We start from the raw sequence: 25,210 nt of genomic DNA, 5'->3' as shown, positions 1-25,210 counted from the left end.
GGTGTAAAAACAAGGAGGCTGATAGGGAAGAAATGTGTTCACCTGACTCGGTCCTTAGTGTACCAGCCAGGAGATAACGAGCCAAGGAGGCAATTAACGTTGCGACATCTTGCCTTCACCCCTTTACTTCCTATGAATAAAATTAACATTAATCCTTTACAACTGTCATTCTGACCTTTTCGTCACTCTTTCTCACTGTATTGTTCAACTTTTATTTTCTCCTATTACTGGCATTTCTTTATAATCAAAGATTTCAATCTTTCCTAGGAGAATTCGTCAATTTTACAGCAAGGAACCGTTCAAAGCAAACGACACGAAAAAAAAAAAAAATAAAGCAAGAAACCGAGGTAGAAATCCTTTCCATCACAGCGTACTTTCAAAATTATTTAAATTCATGTCACTCACCTAGCAACAAACAAATATCCATTGATCCAGGATATATACATGAAAAAGTAATCACACTGAAAGAAAAAATTGCGTTGGTATTGAAGGGAAGGAAAGAATTGTTCAAGCTGCCAAAAGTGCTGCAACCCTGCCACCTGACACGTATTGGGTTGTCCGGAAAATAATGCAGGATTTTGGTATTAAACAAAAAAAAAGAAACTAGTTACTTTAAAGCAATGTTCTTTAATCAAAATAATTTCCCATACTCTCAATACATTTCTCCCAACGTGTTGGTAACTTATTAATTCCGTCTGAGTAGAATTCAGAATTTTTAGAATTGATAAAGTCAATAAATGCATTTTCCAGTTCCGTTTGATTTTTGAATATTATGTGTTGTAAGTAGTGGTCCAGGTGTCTAAAAAAATGGTAGTCAGTAGGCGAGAGGTCCGGAGAGTAGGGTGGGTGAGGCAAAGTTTCATAGCCAAGCTCCAATAATTTTTGTGACGTTACACGTGACACATGTGGTCGAGCGTTGTCATGCAACAAAATGGGCCCTTTCCGATTGACCAAAGAGGGCTTCATTACTGCCAATTTCTGATGCATGGTATTAATTTGGTTACAGTATGATTCAGCATTGATGGTTTCGCCAGGATTTAAGAAGCTGTAGTGTATTAAACCAAATGAAGCCCACCATACCGTAACCATTACCTTTTTTTGATGAGTTGGGGGCTTTGGAAAATGTATTGGAGCTTCTCCTTTGTCGAGCCACTGTCCAGAATCCACTTTTCGTCACATGTAACAATTCTGGCCAGAAATGGGTCATTTTTGTTTCGACAAAGAAGTGATGCACAAACATCAAAGCGCTGATTTTTTTGGCGATCGTTTAATGAGTGTGGAACCCAATTTTCGAGTTTTTTCACTTTTCCAATCGCCTTGAGGTGGTCAGCGACGGTCGTTTTACTGACTTTGAGTTGCTCTGCAAGTTCTCGAACAGTTGTTTTGGGGTTTTCTTCCACCACTGATCGCAGAACATCATCATTAAGAGAGGAAGGCCTTCCACGACCTTCTTCATCTTCAAGGCTGAAATCTCCCTCCCGAAATTTTTTAAACCACCTTTGCACAGTGCACTCATTAACACAACCCTCGCCCCAGACTTGGTTAATGTTTCTAGCCGTTTGGGCTCCGCTTCGGCCGAGTTTAAACTCGTAAAAGAAAATCGTACGAAATTCTCGCTTTGACATTATAAGGATGACTGAATTATTTCCAAGTAGCGGAATGCTACAGAGGTAAACAAACAATATCATTTGGAAGAGGATTAATAAGTGTTGACATTCATACAAATGAGTAATCCTGTAAACGTAAACAGAATATTTTATATAGATTTTTTTTAATGAAAACTTAAAATCCTGCATTATTTTCCGGACAACCCAATAGTTTTGAATTTTCCAGCGGATGTAAAACTATATGAAAATAATCTGTTGCAGTAATTGCAATATTGGTAGTTAACTAAGAACGAAAAATTAAAAAGGCATCAAACGTCTTCGAGAATCCATAAGGTATTGGTTGAGATAAAAACGTCAGTGTCACGAAAGGATTCGAACCCACGACCTTCGTCTAAATACGTCGCTGCTCTACCATTTAAGCTATTAAGCTACCATTTAAGATTCGCCCCCCCCCACTGAATGTAGCCATTAAAAATGGTTTAAGAATAATGCTATCTTTTGTGTAAATAGGATTATCTAGTAAAAAAGCTAATAAAGAAAGTAAACAAAATATAATTTACTGTTTATTTTAACCACGATTGCTCGTAGTTACCCTTAACTAATGCAAAGAAATAATGGATTTAATTTTAATCTACATAAATTGGGTGGTGCGTTAAATTGTCCGTCAGTAAATGTAAACGTAACACACCCAACATTAAAAACACATACATGCAAAAAATAACAATAGCTCACAAAGATCATTTACACTGCTTAAAATATAACACAAGGATTATATAATGGAAAAGGATGGAAGATCAAAAATACGGACTAGAACAATAAAAAAAAACTTAATCAATCAAAAATACCAGAAACAATACTAATACCTACATACACCTCCACAGTATCCACGAACTCGTAAAGAAAGCTTCATTCCATAGAAATCACCAAAACACTGAAGATGCCGAAATACCGAAACGACTGAACTAACAAAAATCACCGATGATCGTCAGACTAGGATAGCAGGGAACTATCAAACAGTAGGTTTATCACCACAGACTAAAAACTTTTTAAAAAGATTTTCTATGAAATCGTACGTAGTATAATTACTTCTAAAATTGATTCTAAGTCCCTAATAGAAATTATATTCTAATTTTATCTCAACCAATACCTTACATTAAGATTAATTAATTGAAAGAATTTATGTAGTCAATCGGACCACGAACTCTAATGGATTTAAAAAGTACAATGAAGTATATCTTCTCTAAAGCTCTCCGTGGCCATTTCATTTGTCGCCGACAATCTAATAGATTACACGACATTTGAAAATTGGCAAAAAAGGAGGGAATATTCGAAAGGTGGGTTGAGAAGGGAGGTTTGTGCCCGAGTGGAGGGAAGTCAAGATAGCTCAAGTGGTGGAGCAGCAGCATATTTAGCAAAAGGTTGTGGGTTCGAATCCCGCTCGAGACGCTGACTTTATTTATCTCAACCAATACCTTGCATAAAGATTTGTCATTGAGAATGTTGAAAAACAGGATTGAATAGTGCTGGCCGTCCTGAAGAACCGCAGTACCCGGTCCCCATTCACGGCAAAAGACGGAAGTGGTGCCCACTCTGGGGAAAGAGTCAACAAATATAAATTATCTGACTGAGAACTACTATAAAAATATCGAAAAAATAATATATCCTCCGATAACAGAAAAACATTATGCCCTAACCTAACAGAGATGGAAGGGATATTATTTGTTTATACGAAGCGCTTCATACGAGGCTTTCACTGGGATTTGATGTATTTGAGACACGTTGAGAGAGAGAGAGAGAGAGAGAGAGAGAGAGAGAGAGAGAGAGAAAGAGAGAGAGAGAGTGAGGACGGATCTATGGCGGAATATGGAGGAACCTATGGACTTGTCGATTTTTGTAGGTTAGTTTGTGTAACGGATGAATGGTTGCAATGAGATAAGGGAGTGAATCACCGAGTGTATTATTAGCTACCCATCTTTCATTTGTACATATTGTTTCAATGAGTCTACTCTGTATCAATGTGATTATTAGCGTGAATGATGGGAGAACGTCGAGGTTATGAACGCCCTGCCGGTTCCCAACTTTAGTTTAGTAAATAATTTAATGTTAGTGTAGTTTTAGGGCATAGGCCATTTTTTGAAACAACATGGTTGTGTAAACATAGTTATGGACGTTACATTGAATTACCATATAATCACGTGTGGAATGCTTGAATATAAGTGGCAGCACTTATACGAGTAATAATAAATAAGTAAAGAACACTAAATAGAAAATAAGTGGGGAGTTAAAAATTAATTAGATTTAATCCAAGGAGCTCAAAGGCTCATCAATGGACAATCTTCTGCAAAAATAGGTCAAGTAAATAAACAATGTAAACTGAGGGAGGAGTTAAGGCAGATGCCATATTAGGCATGCCAATCGATGCCACTATTCCAACATTCAATTTTACTAAAAAGTACAAGGTACTGGTACCAGAATGCGAAAAATGAGCTAAAGGAACACCGCTAAAGGCAAACTCCTACTGGTACACTGATGGCGGCAAAAACGACAAGGGCACGGGAGCTGTAGTCTTCGGGATAAATCCAAAGACCGAACTGACGGAAAACCTATATAAACATGCTACAATTTTCCAACTGAAGTCATAGCGATTGAACACTGCCCCAGGGAAATAAAAAGGCTAGGAATAAATTCCCTGACGGCCAGGCAGCACTTAGGGTTCTAGCCTCGTGTGAGGTGAAGACAAAGAGTGTTTGGAACTGCATGGAGGCCCTGACGGAAGTCAACCACGCCAATGTCCTGACGCTACCATGGTTCCCTGGGCACTTGGGACATAGGGGCAACGAAAAGGTTGACATGTTGGCCAAAAAGGGGTCCAACATGGATTCTCTGGGCCCAGAACCCTATTGCGGCTTAGCAGCCTGCCACAAAAGAGGATACATCTTAAAATGGATCCTTAATGAGGATAGGACCTGGTGGAACAATACCACAGGTATGAGGCAAGTGAAGAGATTCATAAAAGGGCCATCAGCAAACTTACAAAGGAATTACATTTAGGAAGGCAATCAATATTCTGGTTGGATAGCTGACAGTACACTGCCACTTAAGACCAGATAGGAATACAGACAGAAGAAACACCGTGCACATACTGCCAGGAAGAGGAGGAGACCGCACAACACATTTCATGTTTCTATGAAGGTCTGTGTAGGTGCATGTTCTTGCAAGTAGGAGAAGAAAAACAGCAAGCAAGATCTTTTTGCAACCAAGACAGGAAAAATTAAAAGCAACATCCTACACTAAAGAGCCGCTGGCAAGGCTATGGAGGTTGATTAACAACGTGAAGATGGCCGGTGAGTTATAAAAAAAACAGGAGTACAATAGATCTAATCAGGTCGAAGTGGAGAAGGCCTTGTGGCCGCCTCTTTCTATCCTTATCTCTATCCATAACTGGCAACACAAATATACAGACATACATATATACATGTAGGTCTGGTGGACATGAAGATAATACTGCCAAAAATAACCCAATTTTCTTATAACCTAATTCGTAAATAATTATTAGCACCAAATATTTCGAATCTACGATAAACAAAATAAAAGACGAGAAGAAGATAGAATAAATTTATATGATGTTTACAAAGAAATAATTCCATAAAAGGTTAAGTACAAGGCAAGTTGAAATCTCTGTCGATAGATGTCGATCGGGGAGAATTTTAAATGATTCGTGGGCAGTTTCCATCGGATAAACGCCATTTCAAACGGTATAGAGACAAAATTTAAATTGGGGTATAAGCAAGAGTAATTTTCCAGATGACAAAGAGCTTGATCATAGCAGATGTCCGTTTTAATGAAGGAGGCCATTACCGAAACCCTATTCGACGTTGACAGGACGAATTTCTCCAAGAAATATCGAAAAACGTTTATTATTGAATAAACAGCACATAGCCGATTAAATGTACTAATGCGTAAATAAAATAAAATACAATTAAACATTAAAAAAGAAATTAGTGACCTACCATTTAATTGGCTATTAAGGTTGGGCCAAAGCCCGTGCAGAGGCCCCTTATGCAGAGAAAGGTCGTTCGATGTGTCCCACTTAATAGAAGTTTGTCATGCCTTGACTCCTTATAGAAAGCGAGTAGGCTGCCGCCAAATTTAATATATATACTACTACTACTGCTATACTCTCACTAGCGACCCAGCCGGATAACGGTGTAGGTGTATCCTAGAATAGCACAGAAATATAAAAGTAAAACCAATTAACGAACTAAAATAAAACAATAAAATTATCACACATAAATATAAAAAAAAGAAGTTTATTGATTTAAAGAGGGCCACATCAACTACAAGGTTAGGGTTCATATAACCTGTCGGTGTCTTTGATAAAAAAAGCCCTTTTGTAAGGATGGAATTCAGAGACCCTGGATTTGAACTTGCGACCTTTACCTTAATGTCATAAGCCGCCGTGTCAACGTCCTGCCAGGTATCTTTAGCATATTGTACTAAATTCTTTCAGCATTAATATTTAAGTTAGTACTACATTAATTTGCTTTCAGTTTCAGTTATTCAAGTATTCAAGCTTGAATTCAGCCAGAGTTGAAAAGACTGCGACAATGTGATACAATATCGTTCTCCCAGTCCATTAGAGTGGATATTGAATTTTATTTTGATTGATCTGCATATTATTTAGGTAAAGCAGTTCTCTTCTAGCTATAGTTATCCAATGAAATTTGTATTTATTTTATTATTATTTACACAATTATTTTTCAGTATTTGCTGTGTAAAGTAGGATTATAACTCTTCCTTATATCTATCCACTAATTTGAAAAATTTAATCTTAAACAACACTAAATTTATATCTAGTTTATTATTCGTTATTATAGAGTAGGCAATGTAAGCGCTCGTTTTAATCTAAATCTTCGTAAATATTTAATATGTAATTTTAATGTGTAATAGAGAACGTGAGCATTACTTTGGTTTCAAGTTATAAAAACATGTCTGGTGTACTATTTGAAGGTGTTTTTAAATAAAAAGAAATATTAATTCAACGTCTTTGTGTCAAGAATATACTTGTATTCCTCATAACAATAAGTAGAACTGTTTTTTATTAATTAGAATAATTGATTGTTTTGATGACAAAGGGACATGTTTATTATATATTAAGTTGCTATCAAGTTGCTAAAGGAGTTAAGCTCAAATTAGGCCTTTGAAATTCTGCTATTGAAATGCGTAGCTATAGATAAACTTTCGGTGAGTTTGATACCGAAGTAGTTAAGGTCTCAACTTCTACATTTACATTATTAAGATGTCATTTTTGGCTTCCTGCAGCTCTAATTTTACTTCGGCTAGATGAACTTTGACATGAAACGGAATAATGTCGAAAATTATTTCTCTAAATAACTAATGTCCAATAGCCCAGGTTTATTGAACTAAAATGTTTTTATTAATTACAATTTAAATGAATATTTCAGGAAAGCACTACTGTGCGTAGCAACAAATTTTTCTCTTTATATGTACAATTGAGAGGCGGAATGATTGTGTGTGTGTGTGTGTGTGTGTGTGTGCGTGCGTGCGTGCGTGCGTGCGCGCGAGAGAGAGAGAAATAGAGAGCGAGAAAGTGAGAGAGATCTTGGAGAGTCTATCATTCGTCAGAATTGGCTCTTATTGCGAAAAAGTAATCCTGGTTTTACATAAAACATTGTTTATTAAATGCTTAAAATCCACAAAGGATTTATCTAAGCCGAAGACTTTCTCCCTCCAATGCATAAAATTCTAACATAGGTCTAGCCCTTTCGTCTCATTTTTGCAGACTTTCGCATTCGAAATACAACTTTCAACTGTTCTAACTCGACTCTGGCCACAGTATAGTACTAACTCTGAACTGTAACTGACTCGTGAACAACTGACCAATGTTACTCAACTAGTAACTGCCTATTCCGGACGAGAGTCGACCTCTGACTAATGATTACCAGTTTAGTAGCAACTACCTATTGCAAGCTACCCCAAAGGGCTCTACGTAGTACTTTCATCCCCATAGCAGCTACAGCCCTCTGGCTTTACCATTTTGCATTTTTTATGCCTTCTTCCAGAAGGCAAGGCCAAGGAAAACACCAAACGTGTTGCTTCAACTTTTACATCTCTTCATTCTAATCGTTAATACAGTTAACAACAATCTTTACACGATTAATTATTAATTAGTTACAATAGTTATTAGCAACACAAACATAGTTTTCTCAAGATGTTTTTGAATAACCAAAGTTCTGACTATAAAAGAAAGTATACAATTTCAATTAATTATTCTTTCTATGTAGTCTTGGTTGACATTAAAAAATCAGTGTCATGAGTGAGATTCGAACCCACGACCTTCGGCTAAATACGCCGCTACGTCGTGTCACCATAGCCGAAGGTCGTGGGTTCGAATCTCACTCATGACACTGATTTTTTAATTGTCAACCAAGACTACATAGAAAGAATAATTAATTGAAATTGTATACTTTCTTTTATAGTCAGAACTTTGGTTATTCAAAAACATCTTGAGAAACGCCGCTGCTCTACCACTTGAGCTACTCGTCACTCTCAACACAACACGCAAGAATGGCACAATTACACATAAAACAAACAATTTGAGCCCTGAAGATGATCTCAATAAAGATCGAAACGTTGGCACTATAAAGAAAATGTTTTTCTGAAACCTACATCATACCAGACCGCATCTCACGATTTCTGAATAAATATAATTAACTCCCATTTGTCTGATTAAAAAATCTATTAAAACAAATTATTCTTCCTGAAATGTTTTTCTCCTTAAAAAAAGAGCCTTTTAACGACTTATATTTTTTGACAAGAAATTTGCTGTAGAATAGAATATATCATACATGCAAGTTAATGTTTGCGTAGTTTTTCACTTTCCTTGGTAAATTACGAAGTATTAAAGAATGTACGAAATAAAACTAAACTTTAGAGGTTTATCTGATGGTATTTTGGTCTTTAACGATCACCCTGGTATATCGTCACTAAATTAAAAGTTAACTTGGCCAATTTCTTCCCATTTATTAATTAAACAACTCGACATCCTCATTTTTATATTATATATTTCTATGGGTCGAAAGACACTTATGTTTTTAAATCCTGTGATCGAAATAATAAGAAAAGATAATAATTGCATATGTCAGGCATTGAGTATTGTAATAAAATAGATAGGGTTTATAATTTACAAAATAAATTAAAGGAAAAATAAATTTAACCATTTTTTTTTGTTGTACACACTTTTTATATTAGTTTATCCACACTGACATATATTAAAGTTACGGCAGATTCAATGAACACCTTAATTAAGCCCAATGTTTCTTATCGTGACTTAATGTATGTTTTTTTATATTAAAAAATTAAACGGCCAATAAGGTCGGGATTGAAATGAATAAAGTTTGGAAATAAATTAGAGAGCCAGACCCTAACGATGTTATTATTCCGTTGGAATCTGTAAATTAACTTTTTCCTACTTTCCCTTCTCGCCCTAGGTCTTTTTTTCACCTGGTGAACTAACTTCCCCCCCCCAAAAAAAAAAAAAACCATGAGACCGGGTTTTCGTCTCCCCTATTACTTTCTGTGGACAACGTTCATCCCTCTCGATCCCAGCAGGAGGGCGGCGAGGGTAAGTGACTCCATCCATGGGACCGTTTATTAGACTGGTAAGTACAAAATTTATTGTTAAGGCAGTAAACCGTGATCGTGACGGGTGGGATGGGCCTCTGGCTCTCTTCTAAGGGGTGGCATTAGGAAAATGGGTAAACTTCAGCCCTCTTTTTCCATTTGAGCGTGGAAGAGAGTTTAAAACACCTTAAGAACCCCGGTGATTCAATAATTCTGTTCTTGCCGTTTTCGCGCTGAGATTAAAATCTTGAGAAAAAATTGCCCGAGGGGATTTTCTACTCGAATTTTTGTCTTCTAATTTATAGAAAATATCACGAGACGATTGGGCTTGATTATAAAAGTGAAGTGCGTACCTTGTACATTCTTGAACTGAGATCACTGCTGAGGGCGCAATCAAAAGCACAAAAAGACTCAGCATCGCCCCAGCTAAGTCCTTATCATTTTTCTGCAAAAAAACAAAATAAAAACAACATTACATGATTTTGTTCCGTTCTATTTGATCTTAAAATTATATAATAAAACATTTAGAGATAAAGAAACAATAAATTCTACAAAATATTATTGACTAAAAATAAACCTCTTAGTAACGACAGACAAGTTTGTATACTAATATATATTGTCAAAAATGACTACTAAAATGGCTAGACATACAAGAAAAAGAAACTAAGCATAAAGCTGTTCAAAAATCAATGTAAATAAAAAAAATAAGAAACATAAAAAAAAGAATTATTAAATAGGAAAGGAAAATCAATCAAAGAAGACAAGCACGCGCACACACACAAACACAAAACGAAACAATATAAATCAATCTTTTTATGGACGGTTTCGGTAGAAATGAAAAAGTTTGTGCCACGAGCGGGATTCGAACCCACGACTCAGCTCAATACGCAGCTACGTCGTGTCACCATAGCTCAAGTGGTTAGAGCAGCGGCGTATTGAGCTGAAGGTCGTGGCACGAATCTCGCTCGGGACACTAACTTTTACATTTCAACCAATACATTACGTAAAGATTAATTAATTGAAAGAAGTTATTGTATATATTGAAGGCGTAGATCCGCAACGGTTTAGGCGTTGAACGGCGCTCATCACTGTAAGGCAAAGGTCCCGGGTTCGAATACAGCGGCCCTGGTGAGCAACCGAGGTATTCGATGTTCATTCGTCTCATTCCCACAATATCCTATATTCCGGCGAACAGCCTGTTTTCACACAAACTAATTCATTTGTTCATTTAAAATAAGAGACGTTAATGTGCCTGGGGGCAGATCAGACTCATTCACCCGTCATAAATATTGAAATAAGTTCTCCCGATAGTTTCTGCGAATCATGAAAATTCCTTTGATCCAAGGTTAAGTTAAACTGCTATATACCAAATTCTCGAACCGTCGCACTCTGAGCATAGTATTTGTCGAACTGATGTCTACGTGCGAGTCCGCTTGTTAAAATGCATGGAATGTTGAAATTCCCTAATTATCTTCAAAATAGTGATCAGGGAAAATGAACAAAATGCAATAAACTAGATGAGATAAAATATAAAAATAAACGGATAGTAAATCAGCTGAGAATGGGTCAGAACCTTCACAAAACTTTTACCAATCACAAAATTCAAAAGTAAACAAAAAGTAATATTATAAAAAAAAGAGCAAATTTAGTAATGTCTACCAGTGGTACTCTCAGATGGTTAAGCCCTGATATAACATGTTTTATATTCAACTCGAAGGAAAAAGAGATATGGCAATTTATTAAGCAAGGTATGGAAATTGGTGAACGCATAGTAGTTATCGATCCTGGAAACCTCATTGAACCATGCAGACGTCCCAATAATTTCAGGGTATCTTGTGATAGAAAAATCGCTTTTATTTGTGTTGAACATCTTAAATGAAAATTTTATAAAACAACAAAAATCTGTCCATTGTGTTATTTTCAGTTTAAACTACCTAAAATTTAATTGAAAAAAAAATTTAAGAAAATTTGAATCAAACCCGACTTATTACCCGAAATATCCCCCGACTAAGAATAGGCCAGACTAGGTTGATACACGGATGCTTAGTTTAGGGCTAAATCTCGCTATTGTGCCCAGCAAAAAAATTGCTTGATCACAATTAATTGAAGAGTATAGTTGGCACTATATAAAACGCGAGTACGCATGCCACTTGACGTGATAATTGTTCTAGAGCACTGCCGTGAGTATTTGGGTCTGGAAGAAATCGGGCTGTTTAATTCCAGGTAGTATTAATAGACATCTCATTTTGTGTTCCCTGTTGTGTATATTGAGAATGAATGTATTTATTAACGTGAATGTGTAGAGCGAGAGGGCCTTTGGCGGAATATACTGAGTACGACATAGACCCTCTATATGGTTAGTTGTATAATAGGTGGCTTAATGGAAGAATATCAAGTACAGCACCACCCTGAGTCATGCTTTATCATGGTGAAAGACTAGCTGTTGATAGCCACTGGAGTCAAACTGGACATACCGAGGTCTGATCCCGAACTACCAATACCCAATATATGTGATTCCCGTGGCTTGCCGATTGAATTTTATTATTTAAAGAAATAACTTTTAAGGTTTAGAGTGCTTTTATTGTATGTAAACATTTGTTTCTTAAAAGTTATTTAGCTAATATTTTGAATAAATAATCGAAAGTTTTATTTGATATTTTATTTCATTTTTTGTAGCATTGCCTGTCGTGTTCGCGCTGACGAAGCTCGTGTGTTTGAGGCGAGCCGTCTACTGGCTCCAGGTCAAGTCGGACTTCTACAAGATCAGGCGCTACGTCGAGAACTCTTGCAAGCAGTTGGCGAAGGCAAAGTCAAGGGCGGCAAAAAGGGCCCAGCTTGTCGGGAGGAAGATCAGCGGTTCCATCAACGTCGACGAATGCATGGACGAGCTTTTCGAATCTGCCAGGGGCGTCGCCATCGCCATGTCGCCCCCTGAGACGGACGTCGAATTTCTCACATATCTGTCAGTCGTGATCTCCGCACACATGATAAACACCTACGCGAGCCTGAGTTCCAGCTCCAACCCGCAGCCGGACGTGGAATTCGAAATCGCTCACGCAATGGACGTCTGCGCTAACGCCCTGAAAAGGATCATCTTCTTTGACGAATTGCTCGCCATTCAAATTTCCCTAGCATACCAACTCGTAGTAGTTTTTCTTATGTGATTTTGTCATTTTAGAAAAACAAAATAGTTAATTAAATTCATAAGCTGATTTTATGTTTTTTTTTTGGCAACAACAGCAAGTTGAAAGAAAAACAACATCTACAGCACAATTTCGGGACTTTTAGTGCTATTTCATAACTTCATCAGAAAAGTTTCTTGAAAATTAAAACTTAATGAAACAGCCAACTATAATAAAATAAAGGAAAATATAGTGAAATGACCTTTTTGACCAAAAGAATAACAATGAAAACGCTATTTTTCCTAATATCTGAATACTTGAAACAGCAATTTTTCTTGTGTTTAAACAATAAAAATCACATTTTAACATGAATTTTAAAGACAATACGGTTAAAAGATAAATTCACGCTGTGGAAAAAAATGTGCGCTTTCCTCGAAGATGAAAATAAACCGTTTTGGCTTGTCTTAAACATGCTGTGCTTGACAAAAAGCCGAGGGATTTTATGATTTTCCTTAAAAAATTACAAAGGGTTTTGTGAAAAAGACGTGGTCCCAAGGGTCTCGCTCCGCTTCCATGTTATTTTGTTGTTATTTTATTAAGTCAGGAACAGAAACGAGTTTAGGCCCTTCCATGTCAGGGTTTAGTTGAAACCAAACCATTCAGACTTGTCACAATGTCACATTTTACATTGACACGAGGTTTGATCGGAAAGAAACGTATGTTATATTAATGTGAAAAACGTATTTTTGAACTATGATGTTAACATTTTCTTACTTAAATAAATAGTGAAAGTGTATTTAAAATATTGATGAAGAAGAATTCGACCACGTCGATTAATGTGTTTCAGGTCAGGTAGAATAATAAGTGATCACTTGCCAAGCTTTCGGCCTTTATAAGACCATCATCAGGGCCTGAATAAATTACATGATTACATTAAGTATAAGTTTTTTGGTTTGTTTTAACTTACAGCATCCTATTTCTCATAATAACATTACAGAATTATGATCAAACACCACGACCTCGACTACGATTACGAAATTAAGAAATTAAAAACGAAATTTAAAAAAAGTACATGAGGTTGGTTAAGTTGAAATTAAGACTAATTTTTTCAGTTTTGTTTCTATAATTGATGTAAAACTAGATTAAGCCAACAATTTCAATAGTAAAGTAGGTCGTTTTTTGAAAGGAATACCAAGGATAGTGATCTCCTCAAAATTCAAGTCAAGTCGATAAAGAAAACGTTATGCGTAGGAGGTAATTCACTCGTTTATGTTGGTTTAATCTCGTTTTCAACCTTTATTCAGGCCCTGATGATGGTCTTTAAAGGCCGAAAGCTTGGAAAGTGATCACAGAGTTTCTCTACCTGACCAGAAACTAGATCCCAAACACATTTATTTACATTTATTTACAGTCGACTCTCGATAACTCAAATTAATAACTCGATTTTTTTGCAAATCCCCCTCGTTCTCGTATGGTTGCCCACATTTTTACTTCTATGAGTCGAACATTAGAACAATTAGACAAATTTTCTTTCCGACCAGTGCTATTTCTTTGCTTTTTGGGCTCTCTTAACAGTCCTACACTAGTTAGCGCGCGGTACAGTTCACGCTTATTGGGCAGTTTTATTTTGCCAGTTCGTTCTAGGTTACGTGTTAAAATTAACCAAAACTTAACCATCATCGGTGTTCAATTGTAGGGACTGGATGTAGTAAAAAGACACCCCTACAACTAAATTTCCTTTACATTTTGCACTTAGGTCTTCGAGCCTCTTAACGAGGACCCAAAGAGTTTTATACTTGGCTCTGGTTAATAATGCTGGTTTTGCCCGATGCCTTTTATTTTGGGTCAAATTGTCAAAACATTTTTTTTAGAAGTTCATGTAGCACCAAACCCAAAATAAAAGGCATCGGGCAAGCCTTTTATTTTGGGTTTGGTGCTACATGAACTTCTAACAAAAATGTTTTGACAATTTGACTATACAAAAGTGTGCTAGATTGAATCCCGCAATTTAGATGAAGTACATCTTGGTTGATGTACAGTTTTTGATGCTGATAGCTGTAAAACTTGTTTTAGTTTAATTGCAGTTTTTTTAGGTTTCTGTTACTGGCAAAACGCCGCGCCGAGCATGCAGATAACGCAGGCCAGACTAGTTTTAAAACTAAGCAATTTATTTCTAACGCTCAATTCGGAATCGCGACAAAGCAGTTTAGTGACTGGGAGTTTTGATGGCCATGAAAATGTCCGGTGTTTTTTCGTAGCGTCGAAATGATGAATCGAGGCTGAGACCGTGTGCGTGTGCGTGTGTCGTTGGTGGTGGTCCGCGACCGAGTGAACCGTTGGCTGAGGTCCGGGGGCCGGAGTCGGTTGACTCCGCAGATGCTGAAAGGACTCGAGTGCAGCAATTAGCCGAGTGCAGCAGTTGGCGTTTTTAGCTATGTCGGCTGTGTTGAGAAGGTGAGAATCATGGTAACGCTGCCAGTTCCCATGCTGTCGTCGACGATTAGTGATTGGTGAGAACTCTTCCGGCAATGCCCCTGCTTATATGCAGAAGGACTCTACTCTGATTGGCTGCAGAGTGGAGGGAGAGAACATTCCAAAAGCCGTAGTGGCATCCTACCCATGTGGCAACCACAGCAGGGAAAAATTATTTTGACATATTTCAGCGTTTTAAAATTAGTGGATTGACATGGGCTGTAAAAGTTAGTTTAGAATCCAGCCGAACGCTGAGGGAATCCAGTTTATTTCCTCGTCACTTTATAGTCCACACTTGGTTCGACTTTTTGCGAAAAGTATGGCTTCGTTGTACACCTATTTACACTGATTTTTCATCTCGCGAAGTGCACGTTAATCTCTGAACTGCCTTCCTCAGTCGGTTTGCTATGACATTCACTTTCCACGATGTGGTGAGTGCAGTGTCGTCCGCGAATAATTCATCACCTAGAGTGGTAAGTAAGCAGTGTATCAAAATCAGGAATAATGTGGGCCCCCGAACAGAGCCTTGTGGGACTCGAGCAGTCACCGTGCCAACCATTCATTCCACACCTACTGTACTGTGATTCTACATCAAGTGAGGTATGAATCGATTATCATAACAATGTACTGAGGAAAGCCCATGTGTACGTTTTTAATATAAATTACTATTACTACTATTAAAATTATTTTCATTTACAAAAAATTAAACATTTACAAGTGGCTATGAGGGCTTTCGCTTGCGTACATGACGTTTAGTTTATTGTTCATAAAATAAATGGATTTAGATTTCCGTAAAAATAGTGCAATGAAGTCAAGACGTTAGCATGTTTTTATAATGAAATTTAAAATTTGAGCAAAAAGAAGAAAAGACCTTTTTTTAGGAAGAATTCCGTTAATAGTGTTCATTCGCAATTTAAACAATGATAAAAGCTTTTAGCAAGTCCCTCGGGTGATATATAGACGATATTAGGCGAGCCGTGCAGCTAACTAGGATCCTCTGGGCACCGGGTGATTACAATTAATCTCGCAGTAAAGTTCACCCTCGTAAGACACGCACCCACCGACTAGGTTGGAGGGGTAGTAAGTGGATTCGGAGGGGAAAATGCCTTTTCAGAGGGGAAACGTGTGTGTCAAGGAGATAGTGGCTTTGATTTTGTTTGATGTAGACTAAGCCTGAGCCAATCGATAGTCTTTTTTTTTCTCTTAGGCTCTTTCCTTTTCCTCGTTGTCGTCCAGGCCCCCTGACCCCCAAAAAGCCATCCCCTTCCCCACGGGCATGACCCCATTCCAGTCATTCCTCATTCTCGTCTGTGTTCCCCCCGTTTTTTTTCAAAATCTGACGCAAGCATGGTAAAACAAAATGGGTGTAGACAGCCCTCTTGATTGAATTCATTACCGTTCCGCCGGATACTCATGACTGGGCTCAAAAACAAAAATGACGGTAATTTATCTGACGAACGGTAGAAGGGTCATCTGTCCTAGGAAATATAAAAGGGAAAATTTTTCAGGCGTACTGGTTTTCATCTCAGCGATATTTCTTTGTCAACTCTCAAGAATAAAAAAACAAAACATAAAATTTAGGAAAAGAATCACCTCTAAATATGTGACATCTCTTTTTCAAATAGTTTTAATAGTCAAGAAAGGTCATACATCTCTAATTGATATTTATTAATTAGATATCATTGAAGTTGTTTATTTAATTAATAAACAGTAATTACTGTTGTATTACCTTCTATGAATATTATCAACAGGACTATCGCTATAGTAATTGGAACTATTATTCATGAACAATTTATAAAATTAACTTAATTAAACCTAACAATTAAATTGCATAATTAATTTTATTATGAGTTTATTTCTCTTTATTATTACAGTGCTGGAATTGACAGCGCAAAGACGTATATTTACATGTTATATCTAATAAGATTATAAATCTAATCTAATAAGATATTATAATATGCAATAAGAAAACGAAATACAAAAATTAAATTGAATTAAAGATATTCTTACAATATCAACTACCGAATACAATAAAATGCTAACATACCTACTGAGACAAAATAAAAATAAAACTCTCTTCAAAACAGTTATTCCTCTACTCCGACATACCTTTACCTAGTTCTTGGAGGGGTCTAAGATGAGTGAAGGTGTAGAGGGCGCTGTGTATTGCAAGGGTACATCCACTTCATGTCAGCTCCCGCACTGAAGTGTTTATGCGGCTGATTTGTATGCGTACACGCGCTTGAGGTGATTCGATACGGTGGTGGCTCTGGTTACCACACCTGCACCCACACTTTCCATCGCGGTAACTACTGCCGGTGACGACTTTCCCTTTGTGATCTTGTTTGAGAAATACCATGAATGGAGCGTCCAGGTGAAACGGTGGTTGTTGTTTAGGTAACGGACACATAGGACTGCAGGGTAACGAAAAGGAGGACGAGGCAACATCCGGACATAACTGCTCTGACGCTAAAAATGCAATAAAAAGCAAGATTAATAAAAGATGGCAGCTTCGGTGAGCCGGATCGGCATACAAGCTCTCGCGAGCCAAGAACACTGCCGATAGATGACCCTCGGAGAATCTGACTATGAGAGGGTTATCCTCATCCGATTAAGAACATTAATTTTTTGATAGTGTCCATCCTAATTTTGAGAAAATTCATAATAATTAGGTAGGATATAAATTGTCTTTTCCGCGAAAGAAACAGTTTCCCTCAGCCTCTGATGAAGTCGTAGGAAGGTGCAATTTGATGGAACGTCTCAAGAGCTTGGTATTCTCTCTTTGCAGCAGTCGCATTACCGTTGCAGTAACCGTAAATGAAATGCATATCAGCAATATGTGCATTACGAAACAAGGACATAATTTAAATCACCAATCTGAGGAATATGTCAGCTGATAACATAAAGCAATCTGATTGAATTGAACATTAAAGAAATCACACTACACGTAAGAGCCCCTTTATCGACACCACGTTTTTTTTCAACCAAATGCAAAATTTTTCCAGAAGGAAATCCAAAAAGGTGGGTATACCGATACCGCTGGAAGCTAATTGAATGAAGACCTGCATTCGAACGAGACATACTTACAAATGGGCTTTTTTTTTAAAACACCGGCACTCTGAGGGTTGATATAACCTCTGCTGTTGCAAACCCTCGAAAAAAATAAAAAATAAAAAACCCTGTATTTTATCGCAGAGTAATCGATATTCCTCGGAGTAATTGTGTATAATCCCTACTATTCACGCTAATAAATTTCATTAACACATCCATTCACAGTTCCGCACAGTGCTCGATATACCTCGGGGTAATTTTGTATAAACCATGGCATTCACAATCATTAATTACATTCACACTACACCAGAGAACTCTTCATTTCTCGAACAATTGGGAATAATCCCTTCCATTCGCGCTAATAAATTACATATACTCAATATAAATCACCCACCCACTCCCAGAGTACTCATACTCATTTAAAATAATAATAAAAGATTTCCTCCCCAATAATAAAGATATTTCTTTTCACATTCTGTGCTATAAATTTGTTATTGTTTGAGCAATTAAAAATCTGAGAGCGCTATCGTTTTTATTGTACAAAATTCTTTACAAAAGTGGGTAAAAAGTATTCGTTCTTATAGAAAATTTCAAAATTCTACCGGCTCTGAAGTGTCCTGACCACAAATATTTTGAAAAAAGAAGTAAAAATTTAAAACTATTGTAGATTAAAAAATATTAAATACATATTTTTTGGTTTTTCGAAAACGTTATTTGTTCAAAGGAAATTCAGCCCGGCCATCTATAAAGGTCACTGTTTGACAAATGATAGTTTTCCATTTCGCTTTTATTAGAATTTTTCATTTTTCATTATTCATTACAAGACAATTAATTAAGGTTTTTAGTTGAGATAAAAAAAAGCTAATGGCACGAGAGGGATTCGAACCCACGACCTTATGAGTTTTCCCTCCTTTTGCCATTTTTCATAAGGTGGGGTTGGGATGGGGAGTTGATGTCCGAGTGGATCGAGGTCACGATAGTTCAGGTGGTAGAGCAGCGGCGTATCTAGCCGAAGGTCGAGGGGTCGAATCCCTCTCGTGCCGTTAGCTTTTTTTGATCTCAACTAAAAACCTTAATTAATTGTCTTGTATTAATTGGTCAAGCGGACCACGAAAATAGTGAATTAATTATTCATTACCTAAAAGGTTAGATGAGAAATTTGAAGAAAGTAAAATGTGTTTATATGAGAAACTTGTATAATCTGAAAACTATTTGAACTTTGAAACAACAAGCATTTTTATTCCTTCAAACTTAAGTCTTAAGTTATAAGTTTGGAACACCAAAAGCCGTTTTTATAAAAAGATTTATTTGCTTTAAAACATAATTTTAACTTTAGACAAACTTTTCTTATCGGTCTTGTGCCAAATCACTAAAACAAATGGTAATATAAATAATCATATTAGGCCATAAAGAATAAATAAATTTAAATAAATAATTATTCGTTTTATGTAAGATCTTGGTTGAGATAAAAAAGTCAGTGTCACGAGCGGGATTCTAACCCACGACCTTCGGCTAATTACGTCGCTGCTCTACCACTTGAGCTATCTGACCTTAGAGCAGTGGCGTATCTAGCAGAAGGGCGTGGGTTCGTATCCCGCTCATGACACTGACTTTTTTTATCTCAACCAAGACCTTACATAAAATTAATTGAAAGAAGTAACTTCGTCAATTGACCACTACAACGTAAAAAAAGTAAATAAATAATTTGTGATTATAGTTGTTGGTTTTAACTTTTAGAACCGACCCCGTTGCTTAATGTTTCAAGCCGTCGTTTTATACACAAACCTAATAAAAAAGTCATCCATCTCGCTAACCCCAAATCGATTTATAATCAGATTAAAAAAAGCACGCCAATATCGCGCAGATGTACACGTCTCGAGATTTTTCAGCACCCCTTCCCGATCTGTCAGGGAGACGTATCAACCCTTCATCCAAATGCACATCTGCGGTACAAATTTATTGACCGGCCGTCTAGTGACAAAATCGCAAAAGGTGGCCCGCGGGGGCGTTATTTTGTCAGACGGGTGATCAATCAAACACCTCGCCCTCGACGCCCTCACAAGACCCCATAAAGAAAAAAATATTTTCCTTCGGAACAATTTGTCAAATATTTTTCTAAGCATATAAGGTCCGGGACAAAAAAATAACCCACCCAATATTTTTTCTCTTAATCAATTTTAACCATTGTTATAATTTTTTTATTGATATATTTTTTAAAATTTATTTTCAACCGATTTTCTCCATTAGGAACTGACAAAAAATACTTTGTAATAATTAATTAATAATACTTAATTTAGAGTGAGACAAAAAGATAGCACACTTGTTGTTTATTTACAACAAAACCAAATCCCTCTGAGTAAACAAGGCTAGTTCAGTTCAGTTTCTGCATTCATTATATTAGTGCAATGGGACGAGCAAAACCATTAACACCAACTGAAAAACTATCATTCAGCGCATGAAAAATCAAGAATTTTGTATTTCCACTATTTCAAAAATACCGGTAGGAGTAGGAAAGTAATTTTAAATTTTTTGAAGTCTCCAGAAATCTATGGGACGAAGAAATCTCCTGGAAGACCACCGGCCTTAACAACACGGCAAAAACGTGCAAATTTTAAGGGTTGCAAAAATTGCTGCGACAGCTGGTATAGTGACGAATGTGAAAAACGTCCAAAGGATCATTCGAGCAGCTCCTCACATCAAAAGAATGAAAATGAAAGGCATTCCACTTCTAAGCACGGCGCATAAAGAAAGAAGAAAGGAGTTTGCCCGTGAACATGTGCAATGGAAAGACGAATAGAAAGGCTGTTCACAGATGAAAAAAAGTTCAATCTCGATGGTTCCGATGGCTGGGCTCACTATCACCATGACCTACGGAAAGAAGAGAAAATGTTTTCCAAGATGCAAATGGGAGGAGGCAGCGTCATGATATGGGGTGGTAATGGCTATGATCACAAAACTGATATTGTGTTTATTTCTAGTCGAATGAACAGCCAACAATATGTTAATTTGTTAGAAAACCAATTTAAAAAATATTTTGAACTTGTTCCTAAAGAGAACGTAATTTTTCAGCAATATAATGCTCCAGTTCACACGGCAAAAGTTGCAACAGAATTTTTTAGAAAAGAAAGGATCAGAATTATAGATTGGCCGGCTAGGTCCCCAGATTTTAATATCATCGAAAATGTATGAGGGTATCTTCCTAGGAGTTTTACAGCGGTAGCCGACAATTTCAGGGCGTTGAAGAATTGAAAAAACAATTCAGGAGGAGAGGACCAAACTTCCTCAAGAGATGATTCGTCGTCATTTTGACTCGCTTTTAAATCGTATGATTGCTGCAGTAAAAAAAGGTGGTGCATATACAGGATATTAAATTTAATTTGTGTTATTTTAATTGTGTTTTAATAAAGAATTTTATTGTTATTGTTCACTGTGCTATCTTTTTGTCTCACCCAAATCTAGTATTATTTATTAATTCTTACAAATTATTTTTTTTCCAATTCCTAATGGAGAAAATCGGTTAAAAATGCACTACATATTAATAAAAAAAAATTATATCAATGGTTAAAATTTATAAGGAGAAAAAAATATAGGGTGTGCTATCTTTTTGTCCAGGACCTTATGTATTCAAGTCTTACACGGTTTTAGCGTTAAATTAAAAAATAAACAAACAGAATAATACGCAAAGATTTCCACGTTTGGCTTGCTCGGGACAAATTAATTAAAACACGAAAAAATTTTTGTGTAATTGTATCGCAATTACACTGATTGTGTTTTAGTTTAGCCTAAAGCATTCCAAGGGATAAAGAACGCCCTCGGGATCTACCTTTCGCATCCCTTTTTCCATCCCCACACTCCTTCTAATGAATATACGGCACTCGGAAAAATTGGCCCTCCTCCCATTACACTAGACATGGATAATTTAAACATAGCAACCTATTTCTATGTTGTTCTTTACTCTAAAATAATCGAATTTGTATTAAAATAAGATATTGTTAAGATGGTATTGTTTAGAAAGAATTATGATTCTACTGGGTTAGTAACATGACTTTCTACAATGAGAACGGACAAACCTATGGTGCGACAATTAGTGGGAAGTGAAAAATATACTCTAACACCAACAAAAAGTTACTGATGCTTAAAGCATGGAGATGGTTTTTACTAAAATGTAGATCTCATGCCGTATATCCATCACATATTGTAAACAATTTTTTTCAATTAATTAAGGTTTTGGTTGAGATAAAAAAGTCATTGTCACAAGCGAGATTCAAACCCACGACCTTCGGCTAATACGCCGCTGCTCTACCACTTAAGCTATCGTGACTCCGATCCACTTGCTTGTGACACTGACTTTTTTGTCTCAACCTAAACTTTAATTAATTGAAAAGTATTTATTTGGTCAAGCGGTCCAAGAAACCTCACGAGATCGTGAGGTGCGGTCTGGTGTGACATAAGTTACAGGAAAAGATGTTCTTTATCGTGCCTACGTTTCGATCTTTCTTGAGGTAATCTTCAGAGCCTGTGATTTATAAATTTTGTTTAAATTTTACAAATACACGTACGATGTGAAAAAAATTGAATTTATACAACGCAAGAAATTTTTGATTCAATCAAAATATTTGTACTCATTCAAAGTGTTTGTTTTTTGTGTAGTTGTGTCATTCTTGTGTGTAGTGTTGAGAGTGCCAGTGAGATATTGACGTTTTATGTCTATATACGTTGGATTTTGAACGGGTGGGGGAGGAAGTCGGGATAGAAAGACATTTTTTATATGAGGAGTCGGCTTCTTTGAGGTGAAAGGAGCCGACCGTGGGAAAATGGATAATGGTTAGGCCAGAACTTCTGCCTTTCACCTCAAAGAACCCGACTCCTCATATAAAATATAAAAAAGTCTCCAAAAAAGACTCCTCATATAAAAAAGTCTTTTTTTTCCGACTTCCTTCCCCACCCCTTCAAAATCTAAAATCCTTTGCTGTTTTTCTTGATCACAAACCCTATAACGGAGCGCATTGAATTAACTGGTCGATAAACTACATCGTTTAGTAAGAATTACAAAAACCTAAAGTTTAAAGCAATAATTACAAAATCCAAGACAATAAAAAAGCGAGTATAATACAGAAAAATGTTACAATTTCAATATTATTTCCTTCTTTCCTGATATTCTTCTCCTAGTTTATTACTTTAGATAATAATCTTGAGTATGAATGAATTTAGAATTCAGTGGTGAAATCATACTGAGCCTATTGTATCCTCCGTTCTATTATTACGCCGGAGGGACCTACTTCATCCATTTTGCGATCACTGTATTTCTTCCACGCTTTTATTACCGCCCCCTAAATGTTTTCTATATATTCTCCTTTAGAAAAATGGAGATTGATAGTTGATGTTTCACTATATAAAAAGGCTAGGAGATCATGGATGAATCCATGAAGGTAAAAGTTTTCTGATGTATTTATTTCCCTCCTTCCTCTAGACCCTATTTAATTAAGAGCGATTTTTTATTATACGTTCTCGTCTGTTTGATGATGCAATTTTGTACATTGGGCACTCTCAACACGACAGACAAGAATGACACATCTACACGGAAAACAAACACATTGAACCCTGAAGATGATCTGAATAAAGATCGAAACGTGGCCTGATAAAAAAATGTTTTTCTAAAACCTACCAGCCCGCATCTCACGTCTACGAATAATCATTTGTTGATTAATTTATTGATAGTCGTTGTGTTATGGTCTTTATTTTATAGCATGATTTTTATGGGTTTTTGGGTTGTTTTTGTATGTTTCTTTCATCAGTGGCACTGTTTTTGGTGCACATATTTTTTAAAGCTGTTATTTTGTTAATGTGGGGGTGATTTCAGACATTGCTTAAAAATAAGGAAAAAATTAAAAGCTAATTAAATAAAATAGGAAAAGTCAATTTTTTTAACATTAACATTAAATACACGATAAATCGAAATTATCGACTTTTTAAGGAAATCTTCAATGTAACGATGAACTAGATTATCGACCTGCTGGATATAAGAAGTCTTTTCAGAGGATCTTCGGAAGAGGTCAAAACAGAGAAAACCTCCTTACGGTTTTCGCCTAGCTTTTGACAGTTTTATACTGTCATCTTCAGGGCCTGTTTTATTATCATATAAACAAACAATTAAAACATGAAAAAACAATAATTACAACAATAATTGGATATCTTACTTTAAAACCTTAATAGGAAATTTAAACAACATGGTGTTTTGGGCACAAAAGTACATTATGATTTTTTTCGGCTCAGCATCTAAATATTGATTTAAATGGAATACATTAACAATTAAAAATTATAGCTAAAATTACAGTAAAAATAAAGTTAAAAAACGTGGTCGAGAAAGGTTACCTCATATAAGTCTAAAACACCAAATTTTTATTGATTTGATCTGTGATCCTACTTTATTGTTATTTAAATTTTAAAATAAGTTAATTGTATATGTATATATATATATATTTGGGAAAAGTACTGTGATCATTTGTACCTGAAAAACTAAAAAAAGGTGGATTTTATTGGTTTTTTAGACTTATGTGAGGTAACCTTTCTCGACTTCTCGACCACATTTTTTAACTTTATTTTTACTGTAATTTTAGCTATAATTTTTAATTGTTAATGTATACCATTTAAATCAATATTTAGGTACTAAGCCGAAAAAAACATAATGTATTTCTGTGCGCAAAACACCATGTTGTTTAATTTCCTATTAAGGTTTTAAAGTAAGATATCCAATTATTGTTGTAATTATTGTTTTTTCATGTTTTAATTGTTTGTTTATATGATAATAAAACAGGGCCTGAAGATGACAGTATAAAACTGTCGAAAGCTCGGCGAAAACCGTAAGAAAGTTTTCTCTGTTTTGACCTCTTCCGAAGATCCTCTGAAAAATCTTCAATATTTCCAGAACGAATCGTTGAATTTCTGATTTTCTGGTAACATTTTTTAAGAAGCATTTTCAAAATAGAAAAATAATTATATTCGAAGAAAAAAAGTAGGCCACTTTTTTGTCTTCAACTTATTAAAATTATAATAACAACAACAAATTCTACGTGAAATTGCCTTTGGAACTATACTTAGGTTAGATTATGGCGATCGGTATTCGTCTATTTTCACCTCCATTTTTCATCGAGAACTCCTCGTTAAGCTTGAGGCTTTCTACCAGGACCCAAAGCTTTATCAAGGGCTCTCGCGTGTACCCTTCAGGCCCTGCCTTTTCTTCTCCCAGGATTACGAATCTCAGCCCTTGCACCAACAGCGGACGTGTTCCGCTGTTTCTTCTTCTTAGCAATATCT

The 25,210-nt window shown here is 36.1% G+C and overlaps 2 protein-coding genes across 2 annotated transcripts in view; one reads left to right on the top strand and one right to left on the bottom strand.

The window, feature by feature from the left end:
• LOC106663687 (C3 and PZP-like alpha-2-macroglobulin domain-containing protein 8) overlaps positions 1–25,210 on the bottom strand; it is a 648,112-nt gene that overhangs the window by 451,865 nt on the left and 171,037 nt on the right. Inside the window, exon 3 of the mRNA XM_014388721.2 lies at positions 9,605–9,696. Within this exon, the coding sequence (XP_014244207.1) occupies positions 9,605–9,696 (92 nt within the window). The remainder of the gene's footprint in view (positions 1–9,604; positions 9,697–25,210) is intronic.
• LOC106663688 lies at positions 10,813–12,631 on the top strand. The gene is made up of 2 exons (XM_014388723.1): positions 10,813–10,999; positions 11,928–12,631. The coding sequence occupies exons 1-2, from the start codon at positions 10,903–10,905 to the stop codon at positions 12,413–12,415; spliced, it is 585 nt and encodes a 194-aa protein (XP_014244209.1). The 5' UTR covers positions 10,813–10,902; the 3' UTR covers positions 12,416–12,631.

The sequence above is a fragment of the Cimex lectularius genome, unplaced genomic scaffold (genome assembly GCF_000648675.2).
Source record: "Cimex lectularius strain Harlan isolate CLEC.00 unplaced genomic scaffold, Clec_2.1 scaffold227, whole genome shotgun sequence".
Lineage (NCBI taxonomy): Eukaryota > Metazoa > Arthropoda > Insecta > Hemiptera > Cimicidae > Cimex > Cimex lectularius.
This window is presented reverse-complemented; position numbering and strand designations above follow the sequence as displayed.

Excerpts from the sequence above, each read along its gene's own strand:
- LOC106663688 (XM_014388723.1), top strand. The coding sequence starts at position 10,903 with ATGTCTACCAGTGGTACTCTCAGATGGTTAAGCCCTGATATAACATGT. Across the intron at positions 11,000-11,927 it reads ATGGCAATTTATTAAGCAAG|CATTGCCTGTCGTGTTCGCG; the intron begins GTATGGAAATTG and ends CATTTTTTGTAG.